This window comes from Notechis scutatus, chromosome 3, assembly GCF_049901735.1.
Source record: "Notechis scutatus isolate UNSWTSFEM ecotype Mainland chromosome 3, rNotScu1.2, whole genome shotgun sequence".
In the NCBI taxonomy this organism is placed as follows: Eukaryota; Metazoa; Chordata; class Lepidosauria; order Squamata; family Elapidae; genus Notechis; species Notechis scutatus.
Window position 1 is genome coordinate 71,593,429 of NC_142011.1, and position 12,714 is coordinate 71,606,142.

General features: G+C 35.0%; 1 protein-coding gene across 6 annotated transcripts in view; it reads left to right on the plus strand.

The window, feature by feature from the left end:
* The window catches only part of LRRC7 (leucine rich repeat containing 7), a 197,538-nt gene that overhangs the window by 75,672 nt on the left and 109,152 nt on the right, over positions 1 to 12,714 (plus strand). For all 6 annotated transcript variants that reach the window (XR_015748611.1, XM_026665686.2, XM_026665685.2 and 3 more), the window contains exons 4-5: positions 8,462 to 8,540; positions 10,559 to 10,648. Coding sequence is in view for 5 of the 6 variants with exons in the window: in XM_026665686.2 (XP_026521471.1) it covers positions 8,462 to 8,540; positions 10,559 to 10,648 (169 nt within the window). In the remaining variant the exon portion in view is untranslated. The remainder of the gene's footprint in view (positions 1 to 8,461; positions 8,541 to 10,558; positions 10,649 to 12,714) is intronic.

The following is a 12,714-nucleotide window of genomic DNA, read 5'->3' on the forward strand; positions in this document are numbered from 1 at the left end:
TAATGATCTCCGGCTCGCTCTGCTTCTCCAACATCCGGCGCTGCCCTGTTCTGTGCGCCGGCTGCTCGGACTTGCTGGGCCTGACACAGAACAGGGTGGCACCGGATGTTGGAGAAGCAGAGCGGAGCCGGAGATCATTAGCTGCCTCTTTTGCAGCACAAGAAGAACAGGGTGGTGCCGGACCATTGGAGAAGCGGAGCAAAGCTGGAGATTAGTAGCTGCCTCTTTGGCGCAGAAAGCTTCCCCCAACCAGCCGGCTGGTCTCCTCCTTCTCTGCCTGTTTGTTCTGTATGGCCGAGGAGGAGGAGACCAGCTGGCTGCGCTGCCAGGCGGGAGCCACGCGGTGCAGGGCAATACGCCACCGCCCAGCCCTGGCTTGGGAAAGCAGTGGGCGTTCCCGGGCGGTGGCCTTGGCACCGCTAGCAGGGAAGCAGCTGCCCAGCTCCGTGTTGTGTGTGTTTTTTTGCGGGGGGTCTCTTTGGCCGGCCCCAATTTTTTTCAGAGGGAATTTTTTTTCAGAGGCGGGCCGTATTAAAATGACCAACGGGCGGATGTGTCCAGCGGGCGTGGTTGCCCACCCCTGTTTTAGAGGGTCGTTGAAGCACTTGAAAGTTTATTTGTGTCCTCAGGGTCACCTAATAGTGCTCCTGGTTCCTGCAGTCTGCAATGTTTTCTCTGGAAATCCATTCCTATTCCCACACCATTCAAAGGGTGTTCATCCTAAATTTTATAGCCAAAACTCTGTAGAGATTCTCAGTCATCCATTGCATAATCCAGATTAGGTCATGGTTGTCCCAAAGGTGCTTTTTTCAGGAGGCAACAGGACTTTCTTGTTCTTCAGAAGCAAAATGTCCTCAAAATAACAACAAGAAAGTCCTGAAAAAAGCACCTTTGGGAGAACCATGACCTGATCTTCTAGATTATGCAATTTAAACATATTTTATAGCCTTATAATAATGATAAAATTAATGAAAACATAGTGCAATAATGGCAATCTTTATTTGGCTTATGGCAATACTGTTTTAAGTCTATTAAGGGTTGGAGAAGCATCAGAATAATTTCTTATATAAATACACTTTGCTTTTACATGTGATAAATTCTCTGCATGGTACATTTTTTACTTTTTACTTTTTACTCTGTAGCATTGGAACAAATCATTTCTCACCCTCTTGTCAACATAAAAATAAATATTTAAAAAGTAAACTAAAGTGGCATTTTTTTTTAGAAATAAGCAACTTGGGAACAATGAAACCAAAAAGCACTCTGGAAATGATTATAAGGAACAGAAATGCTACCTGGAGAATTTTTGAAAATCCCATAGCTGTTTTCACTGATAGAAATAACTATAAGTGCAACTTTTCCTAGGAATAGAGCTAACTCAGTAGTGAAGCCCAAGTACTGCCCCTGTTTCATATCTTGAAGAATGTTACATTAATTATAGAGGAAATTAGAAAAGAAAAATAATGTTCACTTTATATGCTTGTTTTTTAAGGAAACTCTATTTTGTTCTTTCATATATATGAAAATTGTGAGAAGCTTTTAGATGTATATTTATTAAATAACTTGCAGCAGAATCTCCTAGATGATCCAGCTAAAATGTTTGTTTTAAATAGAAAGGAAATGTCATATACTTTGTAGAGTGCAATTTAATATAGCTTCCATATTAGGCTGGGAATTGCATAAAACTAAGCAATTTTTAAAAGCAATTTCTAAAACAGGACCATTTTATGAATTTTATGAGCAAAAATACATCAAAAAGGCCAAAATCTTACAAATTAATTTACTTTTAATTTTACAGCATTTTGTTTGGATAACTGTTGATCCTATCTTGTCAGATAATTACCCAAATAATGTTGGGTAATGTACAAGATTTATCATTAAAATAAATATTGTATTATTTTTGAACTTCTTAGGGACATTAGTGTTGTTTTATATCACTTTTTAAGAAGAGTTTTAAACTTTCACAGCTCCTCTCTATGAATTTGTTTCCAGCTTTGAAACCCATTTAGTATACTGCTTAACATTTTAAAACTAGTTCACCTCAGTAAAAAGACTGATTTAAAAAGAAAAACAAGTAGTGAAGAATCCTATCTTTTTTCTTAAACTGATGAAAGAGGTGCATGTTTCTAAAGGTTCTTGGTTGGTGTGATATTTGTGATAACAAATAATTACAAAAGTCTTCTTTGGTTGCCAGTATTCAGCTGCCATAGGAAGAATTTCCAGCAGATGCTTGATTTAAGCCCTCCTTTTTAAAAAATACATATACAATATTCATCTATAAATTCTTGCAATTTTCCCCCAATAATGCCCTGAAAGATTATTGAACTTCCAAGATACTGTAATAGGGAAATACGGCACTGACCACTAGTGCCACCAAGATGAAGATATCAAACTTAATATTAGAGGATCCCAAAGCTAATATGGAAGAGATCAAACAAGATAGCAGTTCACTGATTTAGGCCCATATCCTAAAGCTGTGCTGGAAAAATTGATAATATGAAATTAAAATGTTAATTAACAGAGAATGAACCTCTTTTAAGTTACAGATAGTATTTAAATGCAGTATGTTTCTACTAAGAACCAGTTTAAGAAATTCAATGGAATTCTTATCCTTTCTCCTCTTGTAGCTCCAGTTACAGTCTTTTTCTCCTTCTCCTTCCTCTGTCCTCCTCCTCTCCTCCTCCTCCTCCTCCTAATTCCCAGTGGTTTAAATTAAATTCACAGATCAGTGAGGAGGATTGTACACCAAAACTCACCAAAAATATAGAGGGAACCACTAAGTAGTTCTGTTTCTTGGTCCACTGATGTGGCAGAACTGAAATTGAGGAGATATATGCAATTTATTCTTCTCCATTTTCAAGCTGTATGTTAGATTATTTCCAAATGTAATCAGAAAAAGAAACAAGACAAACAGCTCTTTAAAAAATAAAGCACATTAGAAATGCTCATTCTTTTTCAAAGGGAAAATGTCTTTGAACAAGGACAATGTGCTATTTTCTGAGCAATAAATTCAGAATGCGGTTCTTTGTTTTTCTTTGTTATTTATTTGCAGCCTCTTTTGCATTTTAACTAAGCTTATATACTCCGTTTTATTTGCAGAATAAACAACTACACTATGCATAGTAATAAAAAAATAAGAACTTACCGTGATGGTGACTCATGAGCTAAGAAGAAAATTTGTATGCTTTCAGGCAAAGCAAATAAAACCTACTTGAGCATGCTATCCTATTATTGTCTTGAACCAATTCTTAATAAATTATTGTGACTAAAGAATATTAGCAGTACTTTCTGATATTAATACATAATTTGAACACAAATAATTGGGAAGAATGAATTTTAAAATAGAAGTAGTCGCAATGGTGTAATTAATTGTTTTGCTTAGCGGAAGTAACTACATTTTATGTGATCTGGAGACCAGTGTTAGATTTCTCACAAGATAAAAAGAATTTTGAATCTGGGATTTGAAGATTAGCTTGGATTTGACTAAAGAAATATTGTAGCTTTTTAAATATAAAATTATTTCTATTTGATAATTTACAATCTTTTAGATGAAATAAAGAGAAAGACATTTTATTAACACTGGCTTTTAAAAAATATATTGACTATTAGTATTTTAAAATATTTTATAGATTGGAATTATTTAACTTAGAGAAAGGTGGCTGTGTTGTTAATATTGCTGTACTAAAAGAAGATATTTGTTTTGTTTGTTACATTTGTTTGATGTATAAATTTTTTGTAACTTTAATTTGTTTTGTCCTTTAGGTTAGTTTGTATTTTAATAGCAATAGCAATAGCACTTAGACTTATACACCACTTTATAGTGCTTTACAGCTCTCTCTAAGCGTTTTACAGAGTCAACATATTGCCCCCAACAATCTGGGTCCTCATTTTACCCATCTTGGAAGGATGGAAGGTTGAGTCAACCTTGAGCCTGGTGGGATTCAATCTGCCAAATTGCAGTAGGAGTAGCTTGCAGTACTGCACTCTAACTACTGCGCCACTGAGGCTCTTCAAATGTTTATTTTTAATTTTTAATGTTTGATGTTGAAGTCTAATAAAGATATTATATAAAAATAATTGCATTAGTTCAGTGGTGTCAAACTCGTGGCGTCATGTTGCTGTCACTTGCTGTAGGGCGAGTTTTTCCCCCTTTGCTAAAATGGGGATGGGGGGGCCCAGTGCGGGATGCATCTGGACCGTGGACCATGAGTTTGATACCCCTGCATTAGTTTATACTCTGAAATTTACAATGTTATATTTAACTAGTTCTTTTTTGAATATGAATCCTACCTCTAGACATCCTATAAGATTTCTGCTTGGCAAGATGCACTTTGGTATAGACACTTGACTGTTGTGTTGTGATTGTAGAATGCCCAAATGCCTAGCAACTCCAAAGAAATATGCTGCTCTTCCTTTTTTAATATGAAGAAATAAGTGTAATTTTTTTCATGGAGTGCTATTTACATATTCCATGATACCTGGTTACATTAACATTGATTAAGAGCAGTAGGGATTTAACAGCATATTGCAGTCTTTAAAGTTCATGAGTATAAGGGGAGTAAAAGAGATTACTTTTTATGACAACTGGCTAGTATTACTATGATTTTCCTTATATTGTAGTCCCTCTATCACCAGAACTTTTTCAGAGAACCATGGTACTGAGAATGCTTTGCTTTTATAAACTTAAATAGAAAGAAATGCATTAAAACAAGAATATTAATATGCCACAATATAAATATTATTATAAAAGGAAATTGCCTGATTGAAAACAAAAATTAAGCTGTGCAAAAGGAATAGAATAGAACAGAACAGAACAGAACAGAACAGAACAGAATAGAATAGAATAGAACAGAACAGAATTCAATTCTTTATTGGCCAAGTGTGATTGGATACACAAGGAATTTGTCTTTGGTGCATATGTTCTCAGTGTACATCAGAAGAAATACATTCGTCAAGAATCATAAGGTACAACAATGATATTCGTAGGGTACAAATAAGCAATCAAATCATACTAGGAAAAAGTCAATATAAATCGTAAGGATACAAGCGACAAAGTTACTGTCCTACAATCACAAGTGGGAGGGGATGGGTGATAAGGAGTGATGAGAAGGTTGATAGTAATAGTAATGCAGACTTTGTAAATAGTTGGACAGTGTTGAGGGAATTATTTGTTTAGCAGAGTGATAGCGTTTGGGGAAAAACTGTTCTTGTGTCTAGTTGTTCTGGTGTGCAGTGCTCTATAGCAGTGGTCCCCAACCTTTTTTATGCCGCGGCCCGGTACCGGCATCAGCTGGGCGCCGCCATCTTGTTTTGATGAAAAAGTGCTTCCGGTGAGCTCACCAGAAGCACTTTTTCATCAAAAAAGATGGCGGCGTACACTTCAGTGAGCTTTTCCGGGTAGAAATGGCTTTCTGCCGGAAAAGCTCACGAGCCTAGGCGCCGCCATCTTGTTTTGATGAAAAAGTGCTTCCGGTGAGCTTTCTACCGGAAAAGCTCACCGGAAGCACTTTTTCATCAAAACAAGATGGCGGCGCCAGCAAACCAGTGGCCCGGTAGGATTTGTTCCACGGACCGGTACCGGTCCGCGGACCGGTGGTTGGGGACCCCTGCTCTATAGCATCATTTTGAGGATAGGAGTTGAAGGAATTTATATCCAGGATGTGATGGGTCTGTAAATATGTTCACATCCCTCTTTTTGACTTGTGCGGTATACAGGTCCTCAATAGAAAGCAGGTTGGTAGTAATTGGTAGTAATTGTTTTTTCTGCAATCCTAATTATCCTCTTAAGTCTGTATCTATCTTGTTGGGTTGCAGAACCAAACCAGACAGTTATAGAGGTGCAGATCACAGATTCAATAATTCCTCTGTAGAACTGTATCAGCAGCTCCTTGGACAGTTTGAGCCTTCTGAGTTGGCACAGAAAGAACATTCGTTGTTGTGCTTTTTTGATGATGTTTTTGATGTTAGGTGTCCATTTTAGGTCTTGTGATATGATAGAACCTAGAAATTTGAACCTAGAAATTTCTACTGTTGATACTGTGTTGTCTAGTATTGTAAGAGGTGGTAGTATGGGAGGGTTTCTCCTAACTAGTCCAAACTAGTATTGTAACACGAGAAAACATTTCAGATAAGCCCCTCTCAACTATCATGAAGGTAAAGGCAGGAATGGGGGAAATACATTCAGACTTGCAAGATTCAGTTAACATAGTCTTACAATAAAACTAGTATTGCCCTGCTTGACTCTGGTTTCCTAGTCTAGTCTATCTTGAAGAGCTGACAAATATTAAGAAGAAAAATGAGAATTGAGAGCAAGAAACACTTTGTATAAAGTGAATTTATAATTATACTATATTTTATTAGGTTTTCAAAATGATGGAAGGCTTTATCTCAATTTTGGTTAAGAGTAGAATTCAGCTGTTTAAAAATGCCATTTGCACTTGAGTGGGTATTCTAACATCCGCTGGTTGTCTAAACATATTTTCAAACTTGATTCCTTGGGATTCCAATCTAGTTGTGAGAAACAGCAGGGTTTGATCTTAACATAACTTAATGTTTAGTGTAACCTATCTTAATGTTTGGCCCTTGTTCTTTTCTAATGTGTTATAGAAGGGAAAAAGACATTTCAGTTGATTGCAGCAGTCAAATTCAGCACAAAAGCTGCCTTGATTATCAGTGTATTTCTGGTATTTTTGCCCCCAAATCCAAATTGCATTTATTCTCCATTGAGTATCACAAAAGTCAGTAATGGCAAACTTATGACATGCATTTCAAACGTGCCGTGCCATGATATTCTCCAAAACCCAACAACAACTATTCTTAAAAGCATGCCTTATTCATGCACAATTTTGGTAGGCTGTGGAGGCACACAAGAGTGGGTTTAGTCTCACATCCTTCAGACCATTGAAGTCAAGAGGCCTCCAAAATTGTGTGAGGATACGGTCTACACAGGCCACAGAAGAGCATTCTCTGAAGCCATTTCACGAACAAAGGCCTTGTGCAACCCAAAGAAAACTCAGGTAGGCCCTTCTGAGCAGCAGTACTTGACAGCAAGGCTGGGCCTGAACTGGAGACCTAGGCCTTGAGTTTCAACCCTAGAGCCTTTACTCCTCCTGTTCCCCAAGCAAGGTATGATTGCCCCATGGACCAGCACTTCCCAGATCTGAACGAAAAGAGATCACTGCCTGAAGGTAAACTGCATGCGGCAGATCTGGGGAGTACTGGTCCATGGGGCAATCATACCTTGCTTGGGGAACAGTGGGAGGCAACCTTTTTGAGCGGTGGCTCTAGCGTTGAAGTCAAGGCCTAGGCCTCTACTTCAGGACCAGCCTTAGCAGTGCAGTCAAGTGCCACTGCTCAGAAGGGCCTGGATATAGGTGGAGGGATAGAGAATTGTTTCTCTTTTGATTAGAGGGGCAGGTGTAACACAACAGAAGAGTCAAATTGCTTTCTGAATTTTTGACACATAGAGCCCAAAAATTTCACCATCTCTGACATATGTAGTATTTCTGTCATATGGTTTAGATATTTATATGGTGGTTGCACAATTGTAAGGTTTCATTAGGATTTATAACATTTGTTCATTTACATCAATAACTCAGAGCTTTTCATTTAAGAAAGGCTTTTAATCTTTAAGTATATCCAGAACGGATAGGCTTATATAGTATCTAGTTATTATGTCAGAGTATGATCTTCAAAATGATTGCTATACTTTTTGTCATTGTTTGACCTTGTGCTGAAAGAATAATAAAACTTACTGTTTCTCCAGTTTCAGAATGTGAATGAATTACATTCCATGTCATCTAAATTTAGTAAGCCTATACTTCTACAAAAAAAATCCTTTAGAAATGAATTGCATCATTATGAGTTTCATAGCATATTTTATAACGTAAATGTCGCACAATACACCTCTCATATATGGAAAATAATTTAATAACAAGTGTCTAGGGGCTATTAACTGTGTTTATTTGATTATGTCAACTCATTGTTGACTCTTAGCAATCATAAGATAGATGTTTTCAGTGAAGATATGTCCCTAGTATAGACTTTCAATAGTGCACTCATCCTCATGCTTGCTTATAGTTACTTTATCCAAGAAGCTAGCTTTTATTTCAGATACAAATAATGGTTTATAGATATAATTTAGATTCAACAAAACCTTTCCTGCATAACTGATCTTTTTTGTATTGGTAGATAACTATGTTGTTCAGGAAACTATTATTCAGCTCCAGGAACTTTTGAAACCAAGTGAAATATGAGGAATTATATTAAATATGTATGAGTAAAATCTATGCAAAAATATTAATATATGTTGATAAGACTGAGCCATGGGATTTGTCATGAGTTCAAAGAGTTCAGAATTGTTTAAGATTAAATGAAGGGCTTACCTTTTTCTACTGAAATGAAGAAATGAGGAAAGTAATCAGTTGTGTTCATAGATGTAACAGCTTTGTTTTTCTTTTAGGGATTCAAGATTTTCCAGAAAATATAAAGTGCTGTAAGTGTTTAACAATAATTGAAGCAAGTGTCAATCCTATTTCTAAGTAAGTGTTCATCAATGGAATTTTTTCTTTGCCTCTTTTATGTATGCAGGGTTTAACATATGGCAATCTTTGGTGAAGGTATATCATATGGACAGAGCAGTCATTTTTATAACAAAGATAGAAATATGAATATGGCAGAAAATTTGCATGTTGCCACAAAGCTTGTCTTGAAATAATTTATTGATTGCCATTTGTAATTTAGATGATAGGGAAGAATATTGGTAGTTCACATACACTCTACAAAGAGTCTTGCCTATGTGCAAGCTTGTAAATTAATATGGATGGTAGAACATTCTATCATGTGTCAAACATTCATCTTTGAACTGTCCTTGTTTTAAAAACAGCAAATAAAATTAGTAAATGCATCAGAGGTAAGTTGTTTCAGGATTCATAATTCATCAGACATGAATTTATAAAAAACATAGTTCTGGAAATGTGAAAAACCTAATTTTCCAGAAGAGTTTACATTAAAGGAAAAGGAAAAGCTCTATTTTATGATTGGTACTTGGACCAATGATATTTGACATTCCTATTTCTTAACAGCTGGTTTTGTTCTTCAATTGCATCTCTTTTAATACTTGTTATGAAGCATCTGTGACAAGATCTACAGCACCATCCATAAGATGCGTTAGAATGACATTGAAGAGATGATACTAATAAAATGAGATGTAACAATAAAAATAAGTCCACTGAGTTGAGCTTGATTTGTGGAGATTTCATGGCTAAGTCCATGTAACTTTCTTGAAAACAGAATGCAAGTGGTTTATTCCTTTGAGATTTTTTTTTTCAGCTTTCCAATCCAACCTATGACCCTTATATAAATTAGTAATCTCCTATCCAGAGTTAATCCTCCTTGGCTTTTCAAAATCCAATTAGATAGGTGCTTCCATCTAGCTGGGTGGTATGTAGCAGTAAGGATCACTTACAGAAATTGTTACACTGAGGGAAGAAATACATAGGCTAAGGCTAAGTTTTATAACACTGTCATGAAAAGTAAACCTGTGGAATACAATTGAGTTTTGTTCCAATTAGAACTCGGGATTACCGAACTTTCTATAAAAAATTGAATAGACAAATCATATCATATATATGGGCAGACTGTAAACAAAGATTATTCCAAGAATCATAAGTTGGCATATTTGTTGAAAAATAGTTGTCATTCCCTTAATTACAAAGAAATATAGATTGCACGACATCAATCAATCAATTTGAAAAGATGTAATTCACCAATGATATGATATAAAACTGGGAAATGAAAACAGTGATAGATCTCAACTAAAGAGCTGTGGTTTATAGTACTTATTGTCTTGTTTGGGAATTATTTACGTTCTTTTGTGTTCATCTTATTTGGTTATTTATGATTTTGTTAATAAATTATTCATGAAAAAAGTCATGGAGTGAATTTAAGATGCCTTAAAATGTTTTTTTAATTAACTCATATTATCAATATTTTAGATGAAATACATCAAACCTCCCCCCTTATGCATAAATTAGTGGCCTTGTCCTTTGCCCTCTATTTAATTTAAACTCCACAATACTAATCTATTAATTCTTCCATGCAGTTTTATTTTACATATACTTTTTGATTGAGCAATGCAAATAATGTTACAGCATGTAGTCTTATAAATAATAATATTTTGTGGCTATTTTAGAATGATAAATGGCAATATGTTTTCCATAGCAGTAATCCTCACTCATTATAAACTTGCATGTTCATAATGCTATTGGTTCTAGTTGCTGTAAAAAGTAGATCATCTAGTTATTTTGAAATTTAATCTTTAATCTTGATCTTAGCCAAAAGACTGGGAAGCATAGACATAGACAAACAAAAGAAATGGTATAAGCTTATATTATCCAATACTGTAGTATACTGTGTTACTTGTTTTATAACAGGCAAACTGTTACCTGTAACAAATGGGTCAGGTGGTAAGCATGTGGTTGAGGATATGGACCTGTTCGGATTTAAATTTTAACAATTCCTCCAGCATCAATGCTAAAATTTTTACTCATTGTTTTAGGCTCCCAGATGGTTTCACGCAGCTTTTAAATTTGGCCCAGCTATATCTAAATGATGCCTTTCTGGAATTTCTTCCAGCTAACTTTGGAAGGTAAGTTTTACATATGTGAATTGCCTCTTAATTAGAAGATTTTTTTTGTATAATGGGTCTTACAAATAATTATGAACTTTCCCATTCCAGAGAAAAAAAATTAAAGAAAAAAAATAAAGTAAATAATATAGGGAAGCTACATTGTTTTTATTTTTCTCTATTTGTACTCAACTGGTTGCATCAACATATTTATAAAACAAAGAAATGGTTTCTAGTTAATATTTTTCAATTATTTTCTCCTTAAAAATTATACTCTTAAGTCTATGAATCTGTACATAATATACAAGGGAGCCATTCTTCTTACATTTAATCAAACTTCAGTTCTTTGTACTATTAATTTCACCTTTTCTGTGTATTCCCCAAGTTTGGTTTCCCAGCCTGATATTGCCAACAAGATGTCTCTTCCAATGTTGAGCCAATAAATTAATATTTATTTTAATTCATTTATTTTCCTTTCTATAAATATACTATATTACCAATTTGTCAGATACATATTTTACAATTATTGTGACAGTAAATTACTACTGTTCTAGAAAGTGTATTTTGATAATATATAAAACAACTGTATATCTAGTATTGGTGAAAGAAGTTAGAAATGCTAAAATAGCAAAGACGTAGGGAATTTACAAGCACCACAAATAATAGTTCTGTTTAGTGATTCAGAAATGTAGGAACAAATCCTTTGCTTGCATATTCCTTTGTTGGTATTTTCTACTTAATTCACTTTTGATTTATAGCAAATCATCATTTGCTTTTATATCTGGTTTTCGCTATCCTACAAATTATTGATCTATAGTCATGGATGGCAGAGCAAATAATGTTCGCATGAGTACTATTTCCTTAGTCCTTCCCCAAAATAGTTATATAATTATTTTTATCTCACAGGAGGAGGAACAGTTACCTACAGTAACATGAACACTCAATTTCTATTTCCCTGTATTACATGAGACAACATAATTAAGATTATCAATGGCTCTTGCTAATTTCAAGTACCTATTTAATTAAGTATATCATACAAAGAGAACCAAATTATGATTAATATAAAATCTGTATCGAGGTTCTTGTTATTTTTTTATTTCAAATTTCAGGCAGCCATTTGAGATACTTAATTAGGAAGAACAACCAGTATTGTAAAAAAAAAAAAAAAAACCACCCTTCATGGAATAGAGATTTAAAAAATGGATGTTCCTGTTAATCACATAGGCTGGTCCCAAAGCTGGTCTGCAAGCAGTATAAATCCTTCCATTCCCCACTATCCTGTCAGAGCTGAAGAAGCTTCTTGGATGAGAAGCGAAATATCTTCAAAGGAAAAACAAGAAAGTCCAGTTGCCTGCTGAAAAAGCACCTTTGGGACAACCATGATCTGGATGACTGAGAATCTCTACAGACACACAGACTGGTTTAATTTATTATGCAAATATGCACATTGAACAGGAAAATTTGTTTGCTGTATACTAGAAAGTAATTAAGATCTTACAAAGAGAAGAAATCTGTGAAAACCAAAATCTTAGTCATGTTGTGTTGTCTCATCTTTAAACCCCTAATCTTATACTGCTGCATATTAAGGTTTTGTCCTTCCAGAAAGAAAGGAGAATATATGTGTAATGCATGTGTGTAGAATTATGAAAAGTATGTATGTTTCAGCAAACATAATTGTATTCATAACTGTTGGAAAACAGTAGTTGTTGTGATTTACTCATGCCTATGCAGAACTATAAATACTGTGTGCTCCTTCATCTTTGCTTAAGCTTTCTCCTAAGACATTTGCACACACTGAGACCAATAGCCATTTGTCGAGATAGTAAGTGGGGAAAAGCTGATTATGAAATGAGGAATCTCTTGTTCTTGCCTATATAAATAACAGTTAAAACGTGAACTTGACAATAGTAAATGAGTCTTTTTTACTGATTCCTACTCCCATTTTCTTTATGTTTTCTTCTTGGCAAAGTGATCTGAATTATCTGGCCCTGAGATCCAACTCCCAGCACTTATTGGCCTCAATAATTCTTCTGTCTAGAATCATTTCAGATTTTAATGACTGTAGTTTGATAATAAATCTTTGCTTC